Consider the following 26,197-nt stretch of genomic DNA (forward strand, 5'->3'; position numbering starts at 1 on the left):
CCACACAGCGGGACAGTCCCTTCCCTTGCCCAGTGGCTGTGCTGGGTCTGATGCACCCTCGGGCAAGGTTTTCCCTTTCGGCTGCCAGGGACACTGGCACATATTCATCTTGTCTTCAATCAAAATTCCTTCTGTGAGTTTGTTCCCCAGCCTCTCATCCCTCAGTCTGTATGTATATCCAAGGCTGTCCTGCCCGATACAGGATCCAGCACTTGCTCTTATTAAACTTCAGGTGGCTGGTGATTTCCCAGCCTTTCAATTTGTCAAGATCTCTCTGCAAGAGCTCTATGCCCTTGAGAGAGTCAACAGATCCTCCTAATTCAGTATCACCTGCAAATTTACTTAATGTATTCAAGTCTTGTATCTAAGCTGTTCATGAAAACATCAAAGAGAACTGGCCCTAAAGTAAAGCCTTGCAGAACCCCACTAGCGACTGGCTGCCAGCTTGATGTAACCTCTTTGCATTATGGCTTTGTTCAGATGTATGCTGGACATTTTGTCTGGAAGGATGCTGTGAGAAATAGTATCAAAATCTTAGTTGAAATTCAATAAGAGTACATCTATCAGCTTCCTTTGGTCAACTAGATGGATAACCTTATTATGAAGGAAATGAAGTTAGCTAGTAAAATGTGCATTGTTGTCTCCAACACAACCACATTTTCCTGAGCCAAATTACATATATGTTTGCTCTTCCTTTTGCACTTCTACTCCCTGGTGTGTCTGCCCCTGTGGCCTGCCACGGCATGTCACAAAGCCAGAATCTGACACGAAGTAGCATAACCACAAAGTGCGAACCCCATGGGACACCTCTGGATGGCTGCCTGATGCTCTTGGATCTTCCCTTATTCAGGTGGAATTCCAGGGATTTAGGTGGTAGGACCTGCAGGAGCTGGAGCCTGCCCATTCACATAACCAAGTGGTGCATACTGCTTTGGTTAATGAAGTACCGTTTGACAATCAGCTCTGAAGGCCCGTTTGATTTTCAAGCACTAGCTTTCTGCAATTTTTGACAACTTGTTGTAAACAATCGTGTGATCAGTGACTTGAGCACACTTTCAGGAAAGCCCAGAAGTAATCTCTGAGGCCATTTTTCAAGTTGTGGGGGTTGCTCGCACTTGTCCTGGGTGCCTTTTCCAGAGCCACTGATGAGATGGGGTGAAAGAGCCAGTGGAGAACGTGAAACAAAACTTTCATCCACAAAGGAAATACAGAGATCCAAATGGAACATTTTGCTAGCATCTCCTCCAGTACACAAGGAAAATATTGAATCTATACACAGGGATATGTGAGCACTACTCATAAACTGCCATTCCTCCTAATCAAGGTTACAAATTTCAATTCCTGTGTCAATGGTGAAGAATATCAAGTGAGAAGCCTGGCTGTCTGGGTCCCTGCAGCACTGGAGTGCTTGTATGACTCCCACTAGTGGGATGGACTCAGCACAAATACACTTTTGCCTCTATTCCTGACTTCTTCACCAGCAATACTTTGTTTTCTGTGCTGCTTTGTTGTTCCTCTGCAGTCTGGCAGGCTCAGACAGTGAAACCAGACGGGAAGCTTTCGCTTTTCCATCAGCTCCCCACAGTTCCCCATGTACATGTGCTGCTCCTCACCCTGGGTTCACAAGGTGGAAGGGAAAGTGTAGACGTCTGCTCTGAATTATTTTAATCACAGTTGTTCCCCAAACCACCCTGCCAAATCCCTGGTGACCAATGTGCTATGAATGAGTGCAGCTTCAGGGATGGAGCACATGATGGCCCTCAATCACCAGCTGCTCAATCGCCTGGGCCATATCCCTGTAATAGTCACCTAGCAGGCTTAATACAACGTCCCAAAAAAGACATGAGGGTAGCAACTGTACCCCTCTGTGTATGTGTGGCTTCAGCCCCAAGAGTGATGCTCCTAGCTAGCACGATGCAGGATGGATCAAGTAAAGGCTTAATCTCATCATAGTTTTGGTGAAAGAGAAATGCTACACTGAATTAAGAAGAAATCCCTATTCAGTCAGTTGTGGACAGTTTAAAAATAGAGTTTTCCCTACCCAGATGCAGAGAGCGAAATGGGGTTAAAAACCCACCTCATTCAAATGAAGTTCAACAAGATCAAGTGTAAAGTGCATCTGGGAAAAGGCAATCCCAAACACGAAGACAGGCTGGGCAGAGAATGAACTCAGAGCATTCCTGAGGAGAAGGGCTTGGGGTTCTGGTGGATTAAAGTCAACAGGAGCCAGCAGTGTGCACCTGCAGCCCAGAAGACCAACTGTATCCTGAGCTGCATCAAGAGAAGGGTGACCAACAGGGAGAGGAAGGTGATTGTCCCCCTCTACTCTGACAGCGTGAGGCCCCAGCTACAGTGCTGCATCCAGGCCTGGGCCCCCCAGCACAAGAAAGATGTGTTGGAGCAGGTCCAGAGGAGGCCACAAGAATGCATGGAGGGGTGGAGCACCTCTCATAAAAGAAAGGTTGAGGGAACGAGGCTTGATCAGCCTGGAGAAGAGGAGGCTCTGAAGATACCTTGTAGTGTCCTTCCAATACTTAAAGGGGACCTACAGGAAAGAGGGACTCCTATCAGAGAGCATAGAGTAGAGCACAGATGTAGGGACAAGGGGGAATGGTTTTAAACTAAAAGAGGAGAGATTTAGATTAAGTATGAGGAAGAAATTCTGCACTCAAAGGGTGGTGAGGCACTTGCACAGGCTGCCCAGAGAAGCTGTGGATGCCCCATCCCTGGAGATGCTTAAGGCCAGAGCTGCCTCAGCCAGTGTCACTCTGCATCTCCAGTCACTTGAGGTCAGCCAATGCTTGCCAGTTGCAGTGCATTTGACTGCAGGATGAGTGTGGGCTCAAATCATCTGCTGCAGACTGCCTTCCTGGCTTGGCTTCAGCTTGTTTGCAAAGCGTGCGAGGTGTGGCCCTGCAGCTGGCAGCAGAAGCACCCAAGCCCTGGTGAGCAGCTACCCAATTAACCAGGGCTGGTTTGTGGAGAGAGGGGTAGTTGTGGATGGATCTTTCTCCCTCCTGTGCCTACAGTCAGCCGCTGTGAGATGCCTTAGGAGCTACACTGTAATGCAGAGCTGGCTTTGTGGAAGGTGAGAGAGTATGGTAGCAAGTGAAATATGCATTGCCCACAGCTGTTGGGGGAAAAGAAAAAAATCTCCTCTCACCAAGCCTGAAGTTTAGATGAGTCTTCTGACTGTTTCTTTAGACAAAGGCATGGAAATTGAGCAGAAAAAAAAGAATAAAAATGTGCCTTAGCCTTTGTGGATGCAATCATTCTTTATAATGCTCAGTTGCAGAACCAGTCTGAAGATAAACACTACAGATTAGAGTTTGCAGGAGGCAGCAGGATAGCAAAAAGCAATAAATAGATAAATAAATTGCCATTAGGGTAGCTGTGTGGGCAAAGCAGCCCCAGAATTCACCTTCTGTGAGGCCTTACTCCAGGTGCCACAGCAGCCAGCCTCTGCGTGCGTGCAGTTGCACCAGATGGAGGTGGGGAGAAGCAGCCAGCTGTGTGCTCAGCACTACCTGACATAACACTTCTGGGGGGCTTCCATGAGCCCCTAAACCTGGGGATACCTCAGGAGCTGTGCCACAGGCTAAGACCCTCAAACTGGACCGTGCCATTACTCCCATCTCCATGCCCTGGGAGCCGGGCCAAGTCCACGGCCCACATCCTTAAGGAGGCCTTGCGCTTAGGGCAGCACTGCTGTTGTTGCTCTGCACCTCCCTTGAATCCCCCTAAGCCAACACCCCGTGCTAATATCGACAAACATTTCCAGACGTAAGCACGAGTACGTGTGTGGGTGGGTGGGGTGCAGGGGACTATGAAAATTTCAAGGGGAGGTATGACATCCTGGCTTTCTAAATATAGAGGACGTGAGCTGCGGCTCCTCTCACACGCTAGCGGCGTGTTTTCTGTTTCAAAAGGCCCCAGAGGAAGCACTGCACTGGCTGGTAGTGCGAGTAAAAAAAATAAAATAAAAAAGGGGAAAGAAAAAAATATTGTCCTGTGAGTTGATGACGGTTTCCAGCCTCTAACTCAGCGCTGGCTTTCAGGCAGGGCTCCAAGAAGTGCCCACGCAGGGCTGGCCCTGTGCAGATGGGGACCACGTGAAGGCACGGCGGGAGGTGGCTGAGAGCCTCGCTTCCCCTTCGTGCAGAGCCAGCGAGAGGAGGAGGAGGAAGAGCGCAGCCCTCCTGCCACCGTGGCACCCACTCGGGCTGCCAGCGCGCCATGTCAGCTCAGTGCTGCATCTCGGTTCCCTTTTCGTTGCCGTTCTTGTCGCTCCGGTATTTGCATAGCGCTGCAACGAGTGCCTCAGAGCTGGAGCAGGGCAGCGGCCACCGCTTCTCCTTTCACACACGGCAGCGATGTGTGCCGCAGCGGTGGGTGTGCGTGCGCTGGGCGGCAGAGCCGTGTCAGCGGGGCTTACAGCCTCTGGAAGAGTTCTGCGGAACTGAATTTAATCGAGACTGATGCTCTCTAAGCTGAGCAATAAAATTCAACGGATAGTTATACCCCATTAATAGACCCTATCAGAGGGTCTTGCGCTGTCTACTCCTCTCCATTAAGTCCTGTAGGGCTTGAGTTCTCATTTACACAAAGGGCCCTTTTAGCCGTGTAAAATGGCCATAAAGTAGGTGTAAAAATGATCGATGCCATCTTTACAGCCCCTTTACGCTGCAAAAACAGCATAAAGTGGCCAGGGTGCAAATGAGAATCACACCTGGGTTTTGAAAGCAAATTACATAGGGCCCCTCATAATTTCTGCGTGTCAGAGTGGACTACTCCTGCCCCATCTTGTGCAATTCACCAAGAGAAAACATTTCCAGGAATAATAATTTTTAAAAAGTCCTTTTCTTCAACACCCCTGTCCTTTCCATGCCCGCAAATCCCACTGTGCCTCCTGGTGCAGTCCATACACCTTTCCCCAACACTGAGAAAGGCTGGGAGCTGTCTGAATGTGCTGTGCTAGGTGCTAATCCTATAATTAATGCTTTCTGAAATTCCTAATTAGAGTAAAATGCATTGTAAAACTATATCCAGGAGAAAAATGTTTCCACATGCTACTGTGTCTGTTTCCTGGTTCTCTGCTCTCTGTTTTCATTTTATACTCTTGAGCTTATAAAGAGGAAATACGGAAGTTATTCTTTGCTAGATCAAAATGCTTCATATTTATTTGTAAAGCATTAGAATACCCATAGAACATACAATGAATATTGTTTTCTTCTAGAGTAAAAGGTTACACTGTGATGCACCAGAGAGTGAACTAAATTTGGCAGTGGTAGCTTGAAGCAGGGAGTGCGCTGTGATTAAAATGTTGTTATTAAAGTGGCTTCCTAAGCAGAGCAGACTCTCTTCCCTTCCCCGTCACTTGTATCCCTCCCCACCCGTCCCCCAGTTGGCATCTCAAAATCTCTACCGGGGCTGCCCCAGAAGATATCCCAAGCAGGTACCCAGACCATTTAAGAAGGGGCTCTGCCAGCAGAGCCTTCCTCTGGCTTCATCAGCTATTGGGATGCAGAGACTGATGGCAAGGGGTAGAAGGAGGCCCCCAAACCTATGTATCTGTCTCATATGGGATCTGGTCCACCAGTACTGATTGCAGAATGCTCCACCGAAGTCAGAGAAGATGGGCTGCTTCCTCACTGCCACACCAGGTCCCACCTCACTGGTCCACTATGTGCTAGCTCTGAGTATGCTTGAGAGTCCAATCTGGGACTTAATATGGGTGGCGATGCATGGACAACCAGCAGGAGTGCTTGCAAATGTCCCTTTACTGCCACACTTGCTAGTTTTTAGTACAAAAAAATGGCTGTTTGGGAGATGGTCTTGAAGCTTTCATTTTCAAAAGGTCCCAGCTTCACAACTTGCAGAGAGCACCATGGTGACTGACGGTATGTCTGTGCTAGAAGTTTCTGCGACAGAAACAGGAGCACTTTCCTCTAGGTGGACCTCAGGAGAGCAACCCTCACAGTAGTTCTCTGACACTGGCAGCATGCTGGTCTAGCCTGGGGTGGTGTGCTCACTGCATGATCACTGCATGGAAGGCACTCTTTGGGTAGGATTAGAGCTGCTTATACAACAGGCTTTTTGCCAGCCCAGCTTTTTGATACACTGGTGGCTATATTTTTTTTTAGTAGAAACAGAAAGTTTTTGCTTTTTTAAACCCTTGTAGAAATTCTGCTTGCTTCCTCCTTGCTGATAATGATAGTAGTACGTTCTTCTGGCATAGGTTTTTCAACTCCACTTCCGAGATACCTGACTCTGGCAGGGACCAGGAAATCCCAAATGATGACAAAGTGTGAGCGCCAGCTGCATTGACCTGTGTCGATACTGGGTCCATTGCTGCTAACCAGAGCTGCTCCTGTCATCCTAGAGCACACGCTGGGCAGGTAGAGAGACAAGCCAGCCTGCTCGTCCTGGTATAAGGCTAATAATGTGTAAAGCACTTTCAGAGTCATGCATTCCGGGTGAAAGAGCGCTGAACACAGATTGTTATTCTATGCTGCTTTTAAAGAAATTGTTATTCTCTTGCCCTCATTATTTGCAATTGATATCTTTGGTAGACTGGCAGTTTCTTCTTGTTTCCTTCCCTCTATCCGATTTTAAAAACATGGATTGTTTCAGGGATGTTATCTTCCAGGGCTGTTGGCCCAAATCCACAGCTGGTGTGTAAGGCTGATTGTCTTCAGAGGAGTTACACCAAAAATGCATTTGGCCTGTTGCACAGAAAATATAATTGGTAGAACTGGCTTGATGCTGGGTTTGGAAGCATGCAATTACAGCAGGGCATTCAATGTGGCTAGTGATTTAGGGACCTCCATCCTAGGAGCTCAGCTTAAGGTTCTTTAAATTGATTTTTTCTCATAAAGCGCTGAGTGCTCATTTGTAAAGTATCTGGGGTCTGAGGCATTGCCCACCCCATTACCATCAGCAAACCCACTGAAGTTGGTGTTTGTTCATAACTGGTTTGGGTAACTGCCATCACCAGTCACTCTGAAACATCTTTTATATGGTAGTCATCAATATAGTCACTTCTGCTGCTGATCTCAGCCTTCAGTTGAAGAGGTCTTGACCTCTTTGGTTCCTTTTCCATATTGTAAATTCCCATTGGTGCATCCAAAATACAATATATTCCCTAGGCGTTATCAGCATAATTATAATAAAGCAGTTTGGATGAGATCTTCATCTGGTATAAAATGGTATATCTTCTCTGAAGGCAAGAATGAATGTCTACCAGTGAGGGAAATAGACCCCATGTCTAAACAGCTGTAGCCCTTCAGATGAGTTCCCAATGACTTTTTAAGCTCATGTTGTTTATGGCCACTGAAGAGGCTCTTTGGTGAGTATTACTACAGTTGCATCTTCAGAATGTTAGATGACCTCTATATAGTCTCACTAGGGACTTTTTGCAAGAGTTGAGATTCAAAATTCAAAATGATTGAAAAATATATTCATTAAACATGTGAATGTTTTTCCTTGTCAAAAGCCTTAAAAACATTGATCCATGTGTGGCATCTATGGTGGCAGAATGCTGACATTTTCCATTCCCTAGCTACAGGCCCTGTCAACGCAGACCCTACACTTTCTGTTGCTGGCACTCAGTAGTTAAAGGGTAGAACCGAGCACCCACATAAAAGACCTGGTATCTGTGTTTCCACATAACGAAGCACGCCAGCAGACACACCAGTGCTGCAAGCAGGTTGAGCACCATCTGCAGAATCAGGTAGAGGCTGAGCATGCTGGTGACACTGCTGCAGTCAGTGGCATCCTGGTAAACGAAGGTCCTGCTGAGGGGGTCTGCGGTGTCCAGTTTGCACTGGCAGGACTCGAGGACAGTATCACAAGTAAATTTTGTCATCTGTAGATAATGGTGGGCTGCAAAAGCCACTGCCACGACACAGAGAACCAGAGCCAAGGCACTCAGCAGAAAATACATCAGCTGAAAGAAAGCAAAAATTAAAATAAAACAAAATGAACTCACTCGTTTTCCAGCTAGACAGAGAATGAGGAACACAGAAGGAATACATTAACGTGTATTTCACAGGAAGTGCATGCATTTGGTGTACTGTCCAGACACCACAGACTTCTAATGTTGATACAGCAGATACAGCTACCTGCTGATACAATGTCCAGGACATCGTCTCAACAGCTAACAGTTTTGCCTTGCATGTTTTACATGAGCATTGTCCTACAATTTTGAGACTCAGTAAGAGCACCAGGATGTATTCCAACTCTATAGAGAGGGAGGGAGCATCTTCCTCTACTGTCCCTGCATTGCCTAGACTTAAAATCATCATCTGAGATAAGTGAGCTGTCCTGAAGCAGAGCTAAGGAAACTGAGTCATGTTAACCCAGGCTGTGCTGAGAGCTAGGTGGTTTTGAGAATTTGCTCATGTGTCACTCCTATCTTTTTCATGCTTTGCATGCCCAAACAAACCTGATTTACACTTGCAAATTGGGCAGTGATGTGTCATATCTGCTACTTACAGTCTTGCAAAGGCAGCCAGCCTTTCTGCTGCCTGATCCCGACACATCTCCACAAGGAAGTGTATGTCGTGCCAATCCCTCTTAGAAGACTTCCACATCATTGTGAAGGAGAGGCCTTTCAAAGGTGTCAAAATGCAGTGAGCACCTGTGCTAGTGCTGCCCCTGGTATTGCATGAGAAGGACGCCCTCCTTCTCCTTAAACCTGTGGCAGCTTTGACATAGAGGTAGCCTTCATCATGGGCATCCATGCAGAGCCCAGCCCCATGAGCCATCTGGAGCTGTTGCTGATCAGCACTAACACCTGAGACCTTTGGGTACCCAAGCATATGGATTTTCCTCCCTGCTGATGGTAGGAGCTGGCAATTGCTGTGCTGTTCACACAAAATATGTGTGAATGTACATTAAAATCATGTGCTGTGTTTAGCCAAAATACTATTTTGGTTCCGTTCAGCACTGTAAAAACATTTATTTTTCTTGGCATCGTATCTGTCAGACACATGGTGTGGTTGGGAATATGTTATTTTAAACAGCAGCTTCTCTTCCTATCTCTTAACCTCAATACCACAAGCAAACTATCAATATAAAGCATTTTTTTATGACCTTGAAACTCCAAGTATGTGTGCCTTGATAAAATTCACACTTCTGGCATATTTGTCTTAAATCTGCAGTGTGAATCAATCTTCCTATTTGGCTGTCAGCTTGAAAAAAAAGAAAAGTAGTTACTCTTCATGCTGGTCTTCAAGCTCTCTGTGCATTTTCTCCCCCAAAGAACTGAATTCTTATACCATGATCTTCATTTCTACTATTAATGACTTCCCCCTGCAGCCTTAAACCATGGGCAGCTTCAAAATGAGGGCAGCTCTTCTTCAATGCAAATCCTTTAGCCCCTCAGCTTTCAAGATAAGGGTGCATGGGAAGGGTGAAGCTGGGAAACAGGGACACCTCTGCATATGAAGCACACAGAAAGGGGAGTACTGCTGGCTAGTAGAGCTCTGCTAAGAAAGACTCTGTGGACTTACAGCACAGCTTTAAAAAGTGGAGAAAATGGAAAATGAACAATCATTGATGAACGTTTCCCTTCTCTGAGGAATGGGAGTTGTTCTGTGATGCAGCTGTCACCCCAGGAGATAGGCTGCATGTCCTTGGATTCAGGCCAGTGGGGGACAGAATCAGGCCTCCCTAATAAATGAGATGTTAAGCCAAGACCATGTGCTGAGCCTGCTTCTCCCCTGGCAGGTATTTCATTTAGCTGCCAACTTCTAAGATGAGCACAAACTGGAATGAAATCCAAAACCATAAGTATCCTCCAGGTACTGTGAGCCTGTTTTGTGTCTAAAGGGAAGGAAATCTCAGAGAGACTTCAGTATGCATAGAATACACAGGCAGCTCTTATGGCAGGTCTCAGAGGTGAACACAGATGCGTGAAGATGTAGGGCAATTTCCAAACAGTGTATTATTCTCTCAAGATGTTTGCAGAGGAATCCCTTAGCAAGCCACTGAAAATGAACACATTTCCAAATATCAAAGTTGAGGCAAATGCAAATGCTGCCTGTTAGAGAGCACCAGACAGCAAGTGCTGGATCCCATCAGCAGATTAATCACATGCCAGAGCTGGAGGCAGCCTCAGCACTCCAAACACAACTACACAGTGAGCCCTGCTCAGGAACCAGAACTTGCCACTGGAAAAATGTTTTTTGCAGCCTCATAGAGATAGTGATTGCTGTTTAAGTAGAAGGAAAAAAAGGAAGCGGGAAGAAAGCATGCAGTGAGGTCAGAGCATAGCAGCTCATTGTCCCTTGGGTTCCTCATACAAGGGAGAAATATTTCAGCCGTACTTACTGGTGAGTTTTGCTCCAATATGAAAAAAAATAAAGCATCTAAGATGGATTGAACTTATCGTTGAAAAGATTTTTCATGCTTATCAGAGATGAAACCAGCAGTTTTTGCAGGCATGGATCCGGGGAATTCCTCTGAAGGCTATGGAGGCTTAGGCTCAAAGCACCTTGAGCAGGGTGACCCAGGGGATGGGCTAAAATCCCCAGGGCTGCATGTGTGTGATCACAGAATCACACAATCACAAGGGCTGGAAGGAACCTCTGGAGATCATTTAGTCCAATCCCCTCTCCTAAAGCAGGTTCTGTACAGCAGGTTACACAGGAAGTCGGCCAGGCTGGTTCTAATTATCTCCAGAGAAGGAGACTCCACAGACTGAGCAGCCTGTTCCAGTGCTCTATCACCCTCACAGTAAAAAAGCTTTTCCTCACATTCAGATGGAACTTCTTACATTCCATTTTGTGTCCACTGCCCCTGGTCCCGTTGGCTGGGCACCACTGAAAAGAGCCTGGCCCCATCTTGGCCACACTTGACTCTCACCCTTTAGATATTTATAAGCATTGGTAAGATGCCTCCCTCAGCTTTCTCTTCTCTAGGCTGAACAGTACCCGGCTTTTCTTCATAAGGGAAGTGCTCCAGACCTCTCATCATCTTTGTGTCCCTCCATTGGATTCTCTCCAGAGGTTCCCTGTATTTCTTAAACTGAGGAGACCAGACCTGGACACAGTACTTCTCTGCCTCACCAGGGAAAAGCAGAGGGGGAGGATCACCTCCCACAGCTTACTGGTCATGCTCTTCTAATGCACCCAAGGATACCATTGGCCTCCTTGGCCACAAGGGCACACTGCTGGCTCATGGCCAACCTGTTGTCCATCATGTCAACCAGGTCCTTCTCAGAGCCCCTTTTCTGCAAGTCAGCCCCTAACCTGCACTGATGCTCACAGTTATCCCTCCCCAAGTGTAGGATTGTCCACTTTCCCATGTTGAATCTCATCAGGCTCCTCTCCGCCCAACTCTTCAGACTGTCCAGGTCTCACTGAATAGCAGCACAGCCTTCTGGTGTGTCAGCTGCTCCTTCCAGATTCATATTGTTAGCAAACTTGCTGAGGGTGCTCTTGCTGAGGGTCTGTCATCCAGGTCATAGTTAAAGACATTGAACAAGATTGGACACAGTACAACCCAAATGATCCTTCTCCCCACATGAGCCTTGGGCTACATGCGGCATCTTGGAATGCTTCCTGCCCAAGATTTTCTTGCAGCAGGATGCTCAACAGCCATGCAGAGCCCCAGTGGCACCAGCTAACAGTGTTACTGCAGGGCCTGGGTTGCCCTATCAAGATGGCCCACGCTCCTCACTGGCCATGTCAGTGTTGTTGTCAAGGGCCTCAGAGACTTCTGAGATGCCTCGACCAACACACTGTCCCTGCACCAGAGATGTATGTCTCCTTCCTGTGCAAGTGCCAAGTTCATTGTAATGCTGCTGGACAAGCAATACAAAGCCTGGTGTGGCAGCTCTCTGGGCAGTCATGCTGATGGTGTAGAAGTGAGGGAATAAGAGCATGAAGGCTATCAAAGCAAGGAAACTGTTGTTCTTCTCCCTTTCTTTCTGTAAGTACAAGAGAAGCTGTAGAGAGGCACAAAAGACACTCCAGGGCCTAATTTCTCAGGGAGGATGAATGCCAGGTTCCTTGAGTTTGATTTCCTTCTACCTTTCTTGGTTAATAATCACTGTTATTTTGTACTGTTTCTGTTGGTATTTTTTCCTGGTTTTTATGTGTCTGAAAAATATTAAGAGCCCTCAAAATTGCAATAATAAGGAAAAATAGCAGCCCAAGTAAATGGTGTTAGAAACTTCCCATCTGGAACAAGTATTCTAAGCGTTTCTTTTCTTAGTCAGTTATTGGCATCAACAAAGCATGATTTTGGAAACTGAAGCAGGATGGACATGGTGCTCAGTTCATGTACCTCTCGTGTGATGCTCAGATGGGATTTTTTTTCACGAGAGAATACTGTTCCTGCAGCTTGCTAATGCTTTCCCATGTCTGTCACTGCCTGACCCTGCACAAGGCGCTGTACTCTGAGGCAAGGACCTCTCCCCAGCCCAGGAAGATGAGCAGGCGGAGATTTCCAGCTATGCTTTTAAATGCATCTATGCTCATTCTGCTTCTTATTTGATGGTTAGGAGCAAAATGGCAGGGAAGATGCTGAGATGCTTCTGAGACCACAGTAAAAATTGAAATTTAATATAATTGGACCTGTTCTACCCCACGCTAATTCTTACCTGGCACACTCTGAATACCTCTATTTAATCAGTAATGCCCATCTTTCAGTGAACAATTCCCAAAATATTTCAGCTTTGTTGATCTGAATCTCCTTGATATTCTTAAAATATGGCAAGTTATAAAAAGGTATCTTGCTGTGTTTTCAAATATTTGTTACAGAGTTTCCCCTTTATAGACTGCAGTTTCTTCCTTATCTGCCTGGAAAATACCAGAAAACCATTCTTGCATTTCAGGTGCATTTTCACTTCTTTTAATGTGGTCTTAAAAATATCCCCAGAACCAACTTTTCTGATTATATTTAATGACATGGGAGGAAAAAGAAATAACAGAAACTCAAGGTACCTTTACTGTGAACTGCACGCATGTCTTCTCATCAGGTTGGTATGAAATGCAAAGCATAACAAATCCCACTAAGGACACCACACAGACCTGCGAAGGAAAAGATTTAGAATGCGTCAAAATTATAAAAAGCAATAATAATAATAGTGATAATAATAGCATTTTTCAAGTCCAAAGATCTTTCTGTGTTAGCAGGACTGTAACTCAAGGAGCAGTATGTAAGTCAAATGGTTTGCAAAGGGGCTCCAGCTGTATGTGCAAGAGCCTCATTCATGTGGATTGTGAAGAAGGAAGAGCTTTAACTTCCACTTCATGAACACCAAGGCACAAAAAACTTACCCAGAGAGGCTTTATGAATCAGACCTACTAAGTCACAGCTTGGCAACATCCTCCAGGATGTCTTTTGAGCTTTTGTCCGTGTAACCCGCTATCAAAAAGAAGCAGAAGACTTATGAGTTAAGCTTGTAAGCCCGAAGAGCACCATCCTATGTACCACTGGATGCTAACAGGGTTTTTATGACACCAGTGTGAGTTGCATGGTTGTAAATCAGTAACCATTGCTGCTGGATGAGAAGCAGCCCAGATTATGGCAGGGGCTTTCAACCTCTCCTCCAGTGGACATCCTAGCAAACAGGACATCTGTCCTGCAGTCTGAGACTGTGTTTTAGCCCTGTGGCATAACTGATAATGGTTAACAACAATAGAAAATATTTGTGCACTTTAGTATTCATTTAGTTGCCTTTATTATTAATTCTGAAGATTTAGATTTATTGGAAGAGTCAGATATTCAGTGGTAGGCATTTTCCAGCTCTACAAAGAGGGATGCTCCTGCTTTGAGGAATGCATAAAACAGTCTGATAAATGCAGTTTCCTTTTTTAAGCAGTGTTTTTCATGCCCCTATTGTGTTAAGCACTCCTGTCAAGAGACTTCTACTTCTGTAGTTGTGGGGGATCTGTAAGCAAACCTCATAGGAGTTCAGAAGACCTGTAGACCCAAATGTCACACTCTCTCGCCTTGTCCCCCATGTCCCTTGTTTGGATGGGCAGCATGCAGCAACCCCATAAAAACCAGGAAAAAATACCAACAGAAACAGTACAAAATAACAGTGATTATTAACCCTTACCACTGCTTAAAAACACTGTTGGGGCATCACTGAACCAGGCAGTCCCACATGGACTATATTTCCTCTTTAGCCAAGTGTTGAGGAACCCAACTGAAGGCCTTGTGAATTTCACTGGGCCTTTTACTTGCTGTGGGCCTTGGTTCATTTCCCAGATGGCTGACTCATTTTCATCAATAGACTTCCTTTAACTTTTACCTTAAAAAATCAAGGTTGAAATCAGCCTGCCTGGAATATGTGAACGAGTGCTTAACATTGATTTATGACATTTCTGTCCTTTGGCATCTGGCAGCAGTATAAATCTGACCACTTACTCCTTTAAACTCTTGATGAGTTTCTGACAGAGTTTTGCTGGGTCCCAGGCATGCCCTTGCCTTTTGGAAATTAGAAATATGCAGGACATGCAGATGGCAAGTTCACCTGTGCTAGCTGTGCTATTCTGTGGGAGAAACCCAGGTGATGGTGAACTGATCCTCGTGCCTGCGCACACGTGGTATTTTAGGATGCACGCCAGAACCACCCGCACTGCAACAAGACCACATCTTTGTGGCAGCTCCCACGACTGGACACAAGGAGCAGCATTGACATCAGTGCTAGAGCAGGTCCCAGGTGCCACCATGGGGCTGCTGTGGCCGGATCAGGACATCCTGGCTGCACCCACAGTGAGAGGATGTTGTAGGCTATAGGTGATGTTGGAGGCTGCAGCTACACGTGGTGGAAATGGTGTACAAATGGGCTGCCTTGGAAAAGCAGGTGAGCCGATGGCACGTGCACTTGTTATCATGCCTGAAGGTAGGATCTCAGGTGCAGTCAGCCTTAGTGAGGACCTCAGCCAGCTAAAGCTTGTCCTAACACATGACCGGGAGCAAGCCTTGTCCTCTTTACTAGTAGCAACTTGATTATAAATGGCAACTATTAAATTCCCAATGACTGGAGTAAGAACCTATTTTTTTCTCCATTTTACTGTGAGAGTTTTAAAGAGTTGCCATTAATCTGAGGTTTCTCTTTCCCCCGAGGAATGCCATTTGCCTTCCTCAGGCAAAAACCTGGGTGCCTTTGTTCAGGGACAGGACCATGAGCTTGGGATCCTACATAGCCTCTTCTTTTACAATTTGATGAATAAAGTTCCAGGTTTCTTTATATTCATATTGTTGATGTGGAGTACTAGCCAGTAGCCCTGTAAAGGAAGAGTGCCTTTGAATACACAGGTAGTCACGTCTCTCAAGAAGTGGTGTGATTAATAACACTTTCTCCCATAAAGTTTTATTTCGTGTCATTTCAGTAAGACATGAATAGGAAGTATTGCCTGAGAACATTTCCAAAGAAAGCGTCAGTATTATTTACTCCTCTTCATGTCATGTGTATTTATATCCTGATCCTATGACTTACACATGGCCTCCAATTTATTTGTTTTCTTCTTTTTATTGTTGACAGCAATAGCTGACAGGGTTGTCAGGGGAAAAAAACAACCTTTCTTGTCAAAGGTCCTTCAGTGCTGATATTTTTCCCCCCTATAGTGCTTCTGTGTGACACAAACATGTTTTATTTCTCAGGATTAATCACCTATGTCCTTGGTCCCTTGCACTGAATATTAATCTTTTAATTCAATTAGCATCCCCATAAAACTTAAATCTTAAGGAGATCACATCTCTAGTACTGTCCAAACGATAAACTCCCCACTTGCAGCAGTGGCAAAGGAAGGAACTTGCAGCGAGCCCTAGAAAACGCGTACCTACACGTGCTTAACCTTACATGGCCAGACTCACGTGAAACCCAAGGGGCTGCTCCCCTCGAAGCCAGGCCTAAACTTTTTTGGTATCTGCTGCTAAAAGGATCTCATTATGAGCAATAAATCACATCTGTTTTGCTGGTGGGCATTTACACTGGCGTGAACCCAGGGCCAGGCTGGCCGTCGGGTGACTCCAGCAACATCACGGGACCGTGTCCCCGCTGCGTTCCCAGCAGGAACGTGGCCCAGGATCAGGCACTCACGGCAGCATTTCCTCCCACTAGCCTGGATTTATTTTTTTCCCTACCAAATTAGGGGCCTTGTGTGACTCCTGCAAAAACCCCACGGGCTTTCAGCACTGCAGGATCAGGCTTCCCTGTTCAGAAAGCTCCCATACAAAAGGCTGTCGCTGAAAGGGATTTCCATTCCTGCCTGTGCTTTCTGAAGTTCCTCTGGGATTTAAATAATATACTGAGATACTCGGAGAGGTGCTTTTATAGAGGGGTATTTATAGAAGATTACACTGGGTCAGGATCAAGCAAGGCTTGGCCAGGATAATACAGAAAGCTTAAGTATTTCTTTTATAACAATATGTTTACTTTTTTTTTTTTTTAAACCAGAGGTGTGCGTTTAGTGAGTGATGGCAGAAAGCGACATTGCTGAGGATTACAGCTCTCACATGTTTTACATTTCTGTTCTCTAAAGGTAAATTCACTCACTGGAGCAAACCAAAGCGAGGGACATTTATACAGAAAACAGCTTTATGCTTCTATTTTATACATTAATAATAGATCCGTTTTGAATTACACCTGTGAAGTGCAATAGAATAACCATAAAAATCCTTCAGTAAATATTTGGCAGGACCCACTAAGTGACTAAGACCGTTGCCTTGCAGCAGGCACGTTACGGCTGCGGTTGATGCTGCCTGGGAAGGTGCAGGAGGTAATCCTGCATCCCTTCACTCCAATAGCCCTCAAAATATCCCAGTGTGAAGCAGACGCTTTCTCTGCCTTATTGACTAAGCACACAACATAAAATGCAATTGAACTCGCTTTAGCACTTGCTTGCCATCAATCGATGCACATTTGTTATACAAATAAGATAGATTCTGTAAGAGCTACAGAACAGCAGTTAATTAGATCAGCTCTTGTAGCTGTTATCTGGAAACCTAGAAATATGCATTTCTATGCTGAGTAAATCTCAGATCGAGTTTATTTCAAGATCCTATTTCAAAGATTTCCAGACAAACACACCCTTTGCTGAATAGGTAGTGACATGGAAGGTTATCCAAGGAAAGTACTTAAATATAGAACACTACTGTCTAGAAAAAGACCTGAATGTGATACAGATGCATTCACGAAGAGTACAGATTTAATTACGGTTAGGGTATACCGTGTGAAATCTCCCACAGTCACAATCCAGAGAAAATGGCTATACCATAATTGACTGGGGGAAAAAACAATTTTTTGCTCTTGAAAAGCACCAGTGCTGTTCATTTTGATTGGGACATTCTTCCCATTAGACAGGAACATCCCAGGGCTAAAAACCATAATGAAAATAGGATTAAATATTTTTTGGGCTCCCCTGACCACAAAGACATCTAGAGCCTGATGCCATGAGAACTTAATCAAGTGCCATCAGTTTTTAACAGGAAATAGGGCCTGATCCTGAAGGTATTTAGGAGTGAGTCCTCCTTTAGGAGTGAGTTTATATGCCTGGGAGGATCCTTGCACCTCCTGGGACCTAAGGGTAGCGTCCTTGGAATTTCAAGACTTCAGCAAACAAACTGTGCCTGCACACTGACTAGCACCAACTCATCTTAAAAGCAGCACAGGTGAGAAAAACAGGCTCATCATCATCTGACAGGGACAAACATGGGTGGCAACGCAGAGCAGCATGGGACAAGGCCAGTAGGCATTGCTACCCTACCCTCACCTCCCCGCACCTCTCTCACGTCTGATCACATAAGTACTGTCAGGTGTATGGGAGGTGCAAGGGCACCTCACAGTTGTGATGGAGATGGTTGTGTAATGAACAAAATTGAGGGAAATACAGACATATATGGCACCAATTTCCACTGTGGTTTGCACTCAGTATCTTTGCACACTGACATATTAATGTGGTTTGCTTTATTTTGACAAATTTCAAAACCACAGATTGCTCTAATCTGCTTCTATCTCTTGATTATATATTTGCGAAACTGCTTTTTCTCACTGTTGCTACAATTTTTGCCCAAGGGTTGCTATACACAAGGTGGCTTTCTACAGCAAAGGGCCTCTGACCCAGAACATCTTGGAAACCTAGGCACATGTGGCTGGTAAAGCAGGAAAGTCAGAAGCATTCTCCAAGAATTTAAGGGAAGATGGAAGCAAAAGCCTGGTGCAAAGAAGCAGCTTGGGTCTATGCCACAGCACCAGACAAATGTTGCAAGCATTTACACAGGCAGGCTGTAACCCATCTGCTCTTTGCACTGGGGCTGGTGAACAAGAACCTGCTACAACAGCATTCAGAAGTCAAAAAGAGGAGGACAACACCTCTCAAATACAAGTAGTGTAACACTACGCGGCATTGTTGAGACCCACAGCACCCTAGGTGGATTATTCTTTGTTGGCAGGAATGTAAACTCTCCAACTTCAAGGGAAAAGCTGTTATTAATAGAATTGGGAGGAAATTTCCATTATAAACGAGTTGTTTGATAGTTACTCCCTTCAAGTCACTATGGGCCTTTCTGTTTGTAGAGTAAAGGGTAAAGAAATTATATCTTTTAACTGTCTCTGAAGTTTCTGGCTCACCTTCTTTTGAAACACTTGTCCTTGATGGATCACCAGCCTTATCAGATATGGCAAGGCTTAGCTCCTGTCCTTGCATTGAGAAAGCCACACTATCCAATGAACTTAACAGTCCCACTAGACCCAGACTTTGATGCGAAAAATAAAACATTCCTGTTGGCTTTGACATTATGAAACAGGACTGTCTCCAACATTGGACATCTGCACAGAGTGTTAAAGACAGTGACACTGATGCTTATTTGCTTTCTGAGTTTCTAGGAAACTACAGTGAGAGCAGGTACTACCAGAAGCTTTAACTGCTCATTTTTATTAGCTTTGGGTCAGCCTGGGTCTTCCTGCCACGTGCAAAGGAAGTCAGTCTGCCACACAGAAGTACTGCTCCTGAGTGGTGTTTCCTCTTATAGATTTCTCATTAGATTTAAGGACAGTCTAGATGCATGTAGATTACTTCCAGAAATATTAACTCTGATGAGAATGATGAACATGCATATTGTGGTTGCAGGCAAACGTCATCATCAGCTAGGAAATATTTCTCTCAACCTCGGCAAAAATTCATGACACCTGACCATCCTGGCTCCACTACAGATTAAAATAAGGATGTCTTCACTACAGGTCCCTTCCAACCCTGCAAGTATACAAGATGGCAGACGTGCGACTTTCTTTTAAATCCTGGAAAGTAATAAAAACTTTTGCAAGAATGTGCACAATCAAACAAAGCCATATTTTTCTGTAATGATCTCTGCTGTTTATGCTGGTTGCTCAGCAGAGACAAGGGTTGTTTGTCCCAGGGTGAGACTTAGTTTTCCATGGCAAAGGAGCACATAGGCTTCCATTGCTAACAAAGCCAGGAACTGCAGCAGCAGTCTGGTATCGCTGTTAAGTCAGGAATACCCTGCTGGGCGATCCAGTGCTTGAGGGAACCAAATAGAAAAAAAAATTAGAAATTCCAGAACCAGCAGTGATTTACAATGTGAGGAGCATAGCATGGCTGAAAGTGCTGTGTGAATAACACTTGCTGTTTGGAATGTGATCACGATTGTGAAGCTATAGAATGCCATTATCTGTGTAAAGTCAAAAGGTTACCTAGGCCAAAGAAAGTTGCTTGGACAGCCCCAAATGAGCTCTTTGAATGGACACAACCAGAAGAGGAGCTCTGATGCACTCCCTCCTCCCCCTGAGGCTGCAGGAGGACCAGGATCTGAAGCACAGCGGTGTCCTATGTCAGCTTAGCACCTGTCCATAGACCTGCCCTGGGACTATATGGGCCTGGGGTGCATGGTCCCCTAACATGGGGACCCTGAGACCTTCCTTCCCATCAACTATTTCCAGCCTTTGCCTCGTCCAAATACAAACATGAATTTCATTTAATCAGGCATCAGTGCATAGTTAGTCTCAGAAACTGATGAGATTTAAGGTCAGAGGGCTCTGAAGAGAACAGCTCTGGTGCATTACAATTATACGGCTATAAACAAGCACTGGAAACTACACCAGAGCCTATTTCCTGCAGTGTAACTCATTGCATCCCATCTGGAGTTTCAGGCAGTTTGGAGAAGGCTCAATTAAACACCTGAACTTGGAGGCAGTCCTCCCTCCTACCTTTTGATATTTGTCCATGGCCAATTGAAGTTAGCTTGTATTGAAAAGTTGCCTGCATGGCTATCTTTTCTATTTGCTGCTTTGATGGCACCAGTTTTTAAGCATCCTCTTTTATTAAAAATTGAAATCAGTTTCTTTCATAACAAGTGAACGTTAAAAACCCAGCAAGGCTATACAGGAGGCAAAGCCCGACTGAAAGCCACCTCCACAATTGCTGCAGGAAAAGGTGTTAAAAGCAATAACAGAGAAAAGTCAGCACGGGGCCAGGGCTAACAAGAAAGCGTCTCTTTCAGACTTTGAAAGAGAGCACATTTCAGAGGTTTTTAAATAGTCAGCCATCCCCTACATATCTAGCCATATCTACATGGAAGGGGATTGGTTGCTGCCTTCTCTGGCTGGGGATGTTTCCCAATTATTGACTCCCCCCAGGAAGACAAGATGGCTGCTGATGTGTGAGATGGCAGCCTGATATTGGGCAGGGCTGCAACTGCACAACCAGAGGGTTACCAGTATGGATTTGCCATGTTATGTCACGTGAAATGCTTTTGGAGGAAACATCTACAGAGTCTCACATGCCTGGGGCAACACCAGGGAGAAGGTGGACCTAGGGATGCTTCATGGCACTGAGCTGGGAAACAATTTACATAGTAGGAGCAGCTGCAGGTGCAGTAAACCCAGCCTAGGGCACAAGCAGTTAGCCATAAGGGCACACTGAATACCAGCTTCTCAGTGATGTCACTTTATATCACAACACTGTCCTCTTTTTTCCACAGACACTTATATGCAATACTTCATCATTTTAGCAGGTCAGTGTTCTCAAAGCTTTTCCTGAACAATTATAAATCCAGTCAGTGCTGAACTAGGATGAAAATCTCAACCCCTGTCCCCTTATGATGTCCTCTTCTGCTGTTTCAAAATCCACCTTCACTTTCGGGGCTCTACTGGGAACTGAAGGTGCTGGAGTGATGTGCAGAAATCTACACAAGACATGGAGGCTGCTGGGTGCAGTGAGCTTGTAACATCACCCACCCTCCCTCCAGGCCCCACCATGACACTAACCCTGCAAACAAGAAGAGCAGAGGCTGTTGCAGGCAGCACTATTGATTTTGGCACCCAGGCTCCCCAGGCTCACGAGCACGTGTTGAGCTGGTGGCAGGCCCTGCCACCTGAGTCACTCACACGCAGGCGTACGTCAATTAAACAAACATCTCGGTTATCTGCACTGATAGGATACACAGCCGTGGGAGATGGTCCCACGTGGCACTGTGCATCAGAAGATCTCTGAGGCAGGAAAGCCAGCCAAAGTCCTCCTCTGGCCCTGTCACACAGACTCGCTCCACCAGGCCCAAGAAGTCTCAGTGGATTTTAAATAACCTCCTGACAGAAATAATAAACACCTCAGATAATCTTTTCTGACGAGCATTTCCTTAACTTCCTCAACTGCCTGAGTCTGCAAAATGGGGCTAAAAGGGAGCGTGCCTGCGAGATTTCTGGTACCCTCTGCTTTTGATCACAGTGGAAATAATCTGAGAGCAGGTTTTCAAGGAGAAACGCACCGTTTCTTCTTCTGGATGTCAAAAGGCCACAAGCTAATGAAAAAGAATGAAAAGGGCACCATTAATATATACTGCTTCTGCAACACTTTTCATCCAAGGATCTCAAAGCAAGGGTGACAGGTGGCCATTATTAACCCCAATTTTCAGGGGAAATAACAAAGCCTTGGCAAGGTTAAGTAACTTGCTCACAACTACATGCCAAGTTAGTGGCAAGACAGAAGAAATGGAAAAAACCCTGCAGTCCTGTCTGCATTTGTGAAGTTTGCCTCCAGAACAGAAAAAAGAAGGAGCTTATTGGCAGTGCGGTCCAGGCTGTGATTTTGGGTGCTCAGAATAAGTGTCATGAAGCTATAGACTGTGATGTTTTGGTGCAGATCTGGACATCTCTGCTACAAATGATTCCATGCTAGTGAACTGAAAGCCACCCTCACCATTTTAATTGCACTTGTTTGCAAGTCCCTAGCAGCATAGCAGAGACATTAAAGCAGAAGTGGTAAATCACACCAAGCTCCGTGGTTTCTGTCGATAAACCTTTCCTTTGGTTTCTGAGTAATGCCCCAAGGATTTCAGATGAAATACACATGAAACTGGTAGGTTTTGACTGAGTTTCACAGTAATCTGCTTCTGATGTAACGCAAGCTCTCTGCATTTCCTCCTGCAGCAGTCACTCCACCCAAAGGCTGGAGCATCAAGGGGACATGATGCCCTGGGCCCTCTTTCTTGCCGTTGGCATAGCATGTGTTCAGCACTGACAGGATGGTGGGCCTGTCTGTGCCATGGCCTGTGCTATTGGGGTGCTCAGGTTTTGAGTTGCTTTGATCCAGACTGCCCTGCACAGTTTGGTTTACCTCGGGAGGGTTCATTTGAGTAGCTTCTCTAAAACAGTTCCTTTTCATTCATGCTGAAGGCTACAGCACTTGGCTTTCAGCAGGGAACAGTGTTACCATTTTGACAGTAATAGGGAAGAAAAAAAAATTCTTCCATCAATCAGGGACTATTTAACACCTTAGCAATTTTCCTTCATTTTTCTGCCATCCGCATTAACAACTGTAGGGTCAGATCCAGCACTGGTGTAATTCCATTGGAGTAACACTAGGAATGAGCTTCACCCATTATCTCTAATGTTGCTAAAAAGGTCTCGATAATAGATTTTTTAAGTTCTTGATTCTGAATACTAATCAGGTCCTTTAAAAAGAGCACTTGAGTGGGATGCTACTAAAACAAATATGCTCCAATATTTTACACCACATCTTTCTGTTCTGTTGCTCTTCTCTGTGCAAGTAGATGAGTTTTGGGAAGTCACTTTCTGTTGTGCGAGCAGCACTTGTCATCTGTCCCCTACTCACCTGTACTCCCAGCAGTCCCAGAGGAGCTCATAGGAACCCATCACCATGCAGGAGGTCCCAGCTGAGGGTCTTCCTTTATCAGTCAGTTCCCCCGAAGCTCTCCAGAGCCCAGACCTCATGAGCTCCCCTCTGCAGTCCATCAGCAGCACCCCAAGAACCATGTACCCAGAAGCTCCTGGCCAGCTCCAGCCCATCAATGTCTCAGTGAGCACCAAGCACACCCGCAGGGACATTGCAGCACAAGAACAAAGTAAATGCAGCACCACCTCTTACCTCCTGCATTTTGACCCTTTGAAATGTGCTCAGTATTACTATCACTAAACACAACCTGTTCTCTACAAGTGCTCTTGCTGAGAAGCTCTGGGGCAGCACCTCTCGTTCGTAGCACTGAGTTCCCTTTCACACTGCTGGCATCCACCCCCTGGGCAGAGTCAGATCCTCTTTGCCTTCTGCTTGGCATGCTGGAAGACTTTCTGACTACATCTGCCGAGCACACAGTCCCTACCAACACTATGAGAATGAGCAGCACCAAAAGCAACAAGTTCCTCTGAGCTGAGGAGGAATCAGTTCACTTGTGGACATGCCAGTGGCACCACTGTAGGTGGGTACTGCTAAAACAGCTGAGGGTTGCAGGTCAGCCTTCAGAAAATATGGACACTCAGGTCTCCATGAGGGAGTGAACCTTTATAGATGCCCCAGATTGGCACAGTTTTGACACTGGTAACATTCACAGGTCTAAGGACTTTTCTCACACCCTTGGCCACATGCTATCTCAGCCAAATTCAGTCTTACTCCAGCTTTTGAGGGCCAAATTATGACTAAACTCTTCACTGTCTCCTCTTTCACAAGAGAAATGAGAAGGATGTGATGAGCAACTGGAGCTACTGCTCTGCTTGGTAGCAAAGGTCTTGCTCCTTGTCCCCAGCAGCTGAGGTGGCCAGAGAATCCTCTGATCTGCAAGGAACTACGTTTATGTGAAGTGCCCCCAGCACTGCTCACTGCACCAGGAAACCATGCAAGTACCTAAGTACAAAATTATTTGCTGGAAGTTCTTTCAGTGTGACAGCACCCAAAGTGGTGCTAACACACTGGTATACATTTTCCTGAAGCCTGATGCCTTCAGGAAAGAAATGTGTGTCATGGAATGCACAGAGTAGAATCATGAATCATTAGAAGAGAGCAGAATCATTAATCAATTAGAATCACGGACTCATAGAGTATCCCAAATTGGAGGAACCCATAGGGATCACAAAGTCCCATTCCTGGCTCCACGCACAAACACCCATTGCAGATCCCAGCCTGCCAGTGTCCTCGAGCACATGGCCAACTGAGGATACCCAGACCCAGACCCAGACCCTCCCCCAGTGTCCCCATATACATGCCTGGCAGGACCTGGCCTTGTCCCCATCATTCCTTGTATCACCCCTGCTCCCCATAACCACATGTTGTCTCATCCCTGCTGAGGACCAGGGGGAGCACCATGGGAGAAAATCCCCACGCCACAAGGATGCTGGAAGGACTGCCATTTGTCCTCCTTCACTCCCATCAGCATGCTATGCTCAAAGGTGAGAATTCTGCTCCCACACCTCAACCCGGTTGTCACAGCTCAGTTGGGAAAGGGGGAACACTGTAACAATCAGCATTTATTTCAGCATCCCCAGGCACGAGCCCTCTGCAAAGCAAAAGCTAATGCATACATCTAGCTCACAGCCAGCTGGAGTTTTATTTAAGGTCTATTGGTGAATTGTAGGGGGAATACTAAAGGTCTTGTTATCCTGCAGCTTCTCTCGGAGAGCGCATTTAGACATTAAACCTCAGGAGCGGTTGTATTAGCGTAACTCGCCCGGCGTGGTGCATGCAGTTGGTTAGTCCGAAGTGCAGCAGCATGCAGCTTGTATTAATCTGACACAGGCGCCTTATGCACAAACAGGCTTTATGCTTACAATGATCCCAGCCCAATACGGAGTGTCTCTGACCGGCAGGGAGGAGCTGACGCCTGCCATGAGGAAGCCCAGCACCGTTACAGCGACGCCGAATGCCAACTGCAACAAAGCGCACAGCAGTGGGAAACGGCACCAACAACACGTGTGAGATTCCTCCTCCTGGCCAGCTTTGGGTTCCCCCTTGCTCTTCTTCTTCTTCTTCTTCTTCATCGCCGGCTCCTGTGTGTGGCCGGATTCCGTGCTCTGCTCCCCGCTGTGGGCCGCATTTTGCTGGGCTTTCTTCTCCTTCTTCCCCATGCTGCTCCTCACGTGCGTGTGTGTGTGCCAGGGCTCCTTGCCCCCCAAACCGCGCTCTGTGCCGCCCCAGTCCTCCCCGGTATTTGAACCGAGGAGGAGGCTGAACAAATATGGAAAACATTCGGAGAGGCCGTCAGGGCTTGGAAATGCCACATATAGCCTGGAGAAGAGGGGGATTCAAGGGGGGTAGCCAACTGCCAACGCACCGGCGCTGCAGGGGACGGTGAGCGTGGGGTTGGAGGCACATGTGTGTGGGATGGGAGCTAGACATGGGAGTTGGGTCCCGGTCCTGTCCCTGCAGAGCTGGGAAGGCAGGGAGCTGCAGCAAGGGCAGCGCTGAGCCCATCCATGTGTGCAGTGCTGGAGGGGGTGATGGCAGACGCAGAGGTCAGTGGGGAGCAGTCTGCCCCATGGGGAGGCCGGGCACCCTCTCAAAGGAAGACCGTGGGAAGCACGAGGCGGGCGTGCTTAGCTCACGCCAGAGGAATTACTCCAAAGCTTAGGGGTAAGCAGGTGCTTAAATACTTTGCTGGAGCAAGGCCCAGTGGTGTGCAGCCTGCTGCGTGGAGCCAGCCGCTGCACATGATGCTGCCTGTGCTGCCCATGTGGGGCCTCTGCCTGGCAGACACTGAGAGGACAACAACAGGGACAACAGGGCAGGGACAACACGGCTCCTGCTGTCGCCCCACCAAAAGCACCAGGAGCAGCGCGGCAAGGCAACCAGCAGGAGGAAGCCGCAGGAGTGGGGGAAATGGCCAGCAAAGCTGCTTTGGAATGCTACACAGTGGCTCAGGAGAGTAACCAAAATGTGAGGAGAGGATCTTCGGCACACTGAGAGCATCAAGGAAAGCTTTTCTCTGACATATTGGC

General features: G+C 46.3%; 1 protein-coding gene across 1 annotated transcript; it reads right to left on the reverse strand.

The window, feature by feature from the left end:
* Positions 1-5,150: 5,150 nt before the first annotated feature.
* SSPN (sarcospan) lies at positions 5,151-25,458 on the reverse strand. Its single transcript, XM_003202516.4, has 3 exons — positions 25,031-25,458; positions 12,954-13,040; positions 5,151-7,948 (listed from the first exon to the last, which is right to left on the reverse strand). Exons 1-3 carry the CDS (start codon positions 25,325-25,327, stop codon positions 7,586-7,588), a joined length of 747 nt encoding a protein of 248 aa, XP_003202564.3. The 5' UTR covers positions 25,328-25,458; the 3' UTR covers positions 5,151-7,585.
* Positions 25,459-26,197: the final 739 nt, after the last annotated feature.

This window comes from Meleagris gallopavo, chromosome 1, assembly GCF_000146605.3.
Source record: "Meleagris gallopavo isolate NT-WF06-2002-E0010 breed Aviagen turkey brand Nicholas breeding stock chromosome 1, Turkey_5.1, whole genome shotgun sequence".
NCBI classification, from domain to species: Eukaryota; Metazoa; Chordata; class Aves; order Galliformes; family Phasianidae; genus Meleagris; species Meleagris gallopavo.

What these genes read in the sequence shown, in the direction of transcription:
- SSPN (XM_003202516.4), bottom strand. Translation starts at nt 25,327, where the DNA reads ATGGGGAAGAAGGAGAAGAAAGCCCAGCAAAATGCGGCCCACAGCGGG. An exon ending in CGTATTGGGCTGGGATCATT is followed by an intron (nt 13,041 to 25,030) that starts GTAAGCATAAAG and finishes TTTCCTTCGCAG; the next exon opens with GTCTGTGTGGTGTCCTTAGT. An exon ending in GCGTGCAGTTCACAGTAAAG is followed by an intron (nt 7,949 to 12,953) that starts GTACCTTGAGTT and finishes GCTTTCTTTCAG; the next exon opens with CTGATGTATTTTCTGCTGAG.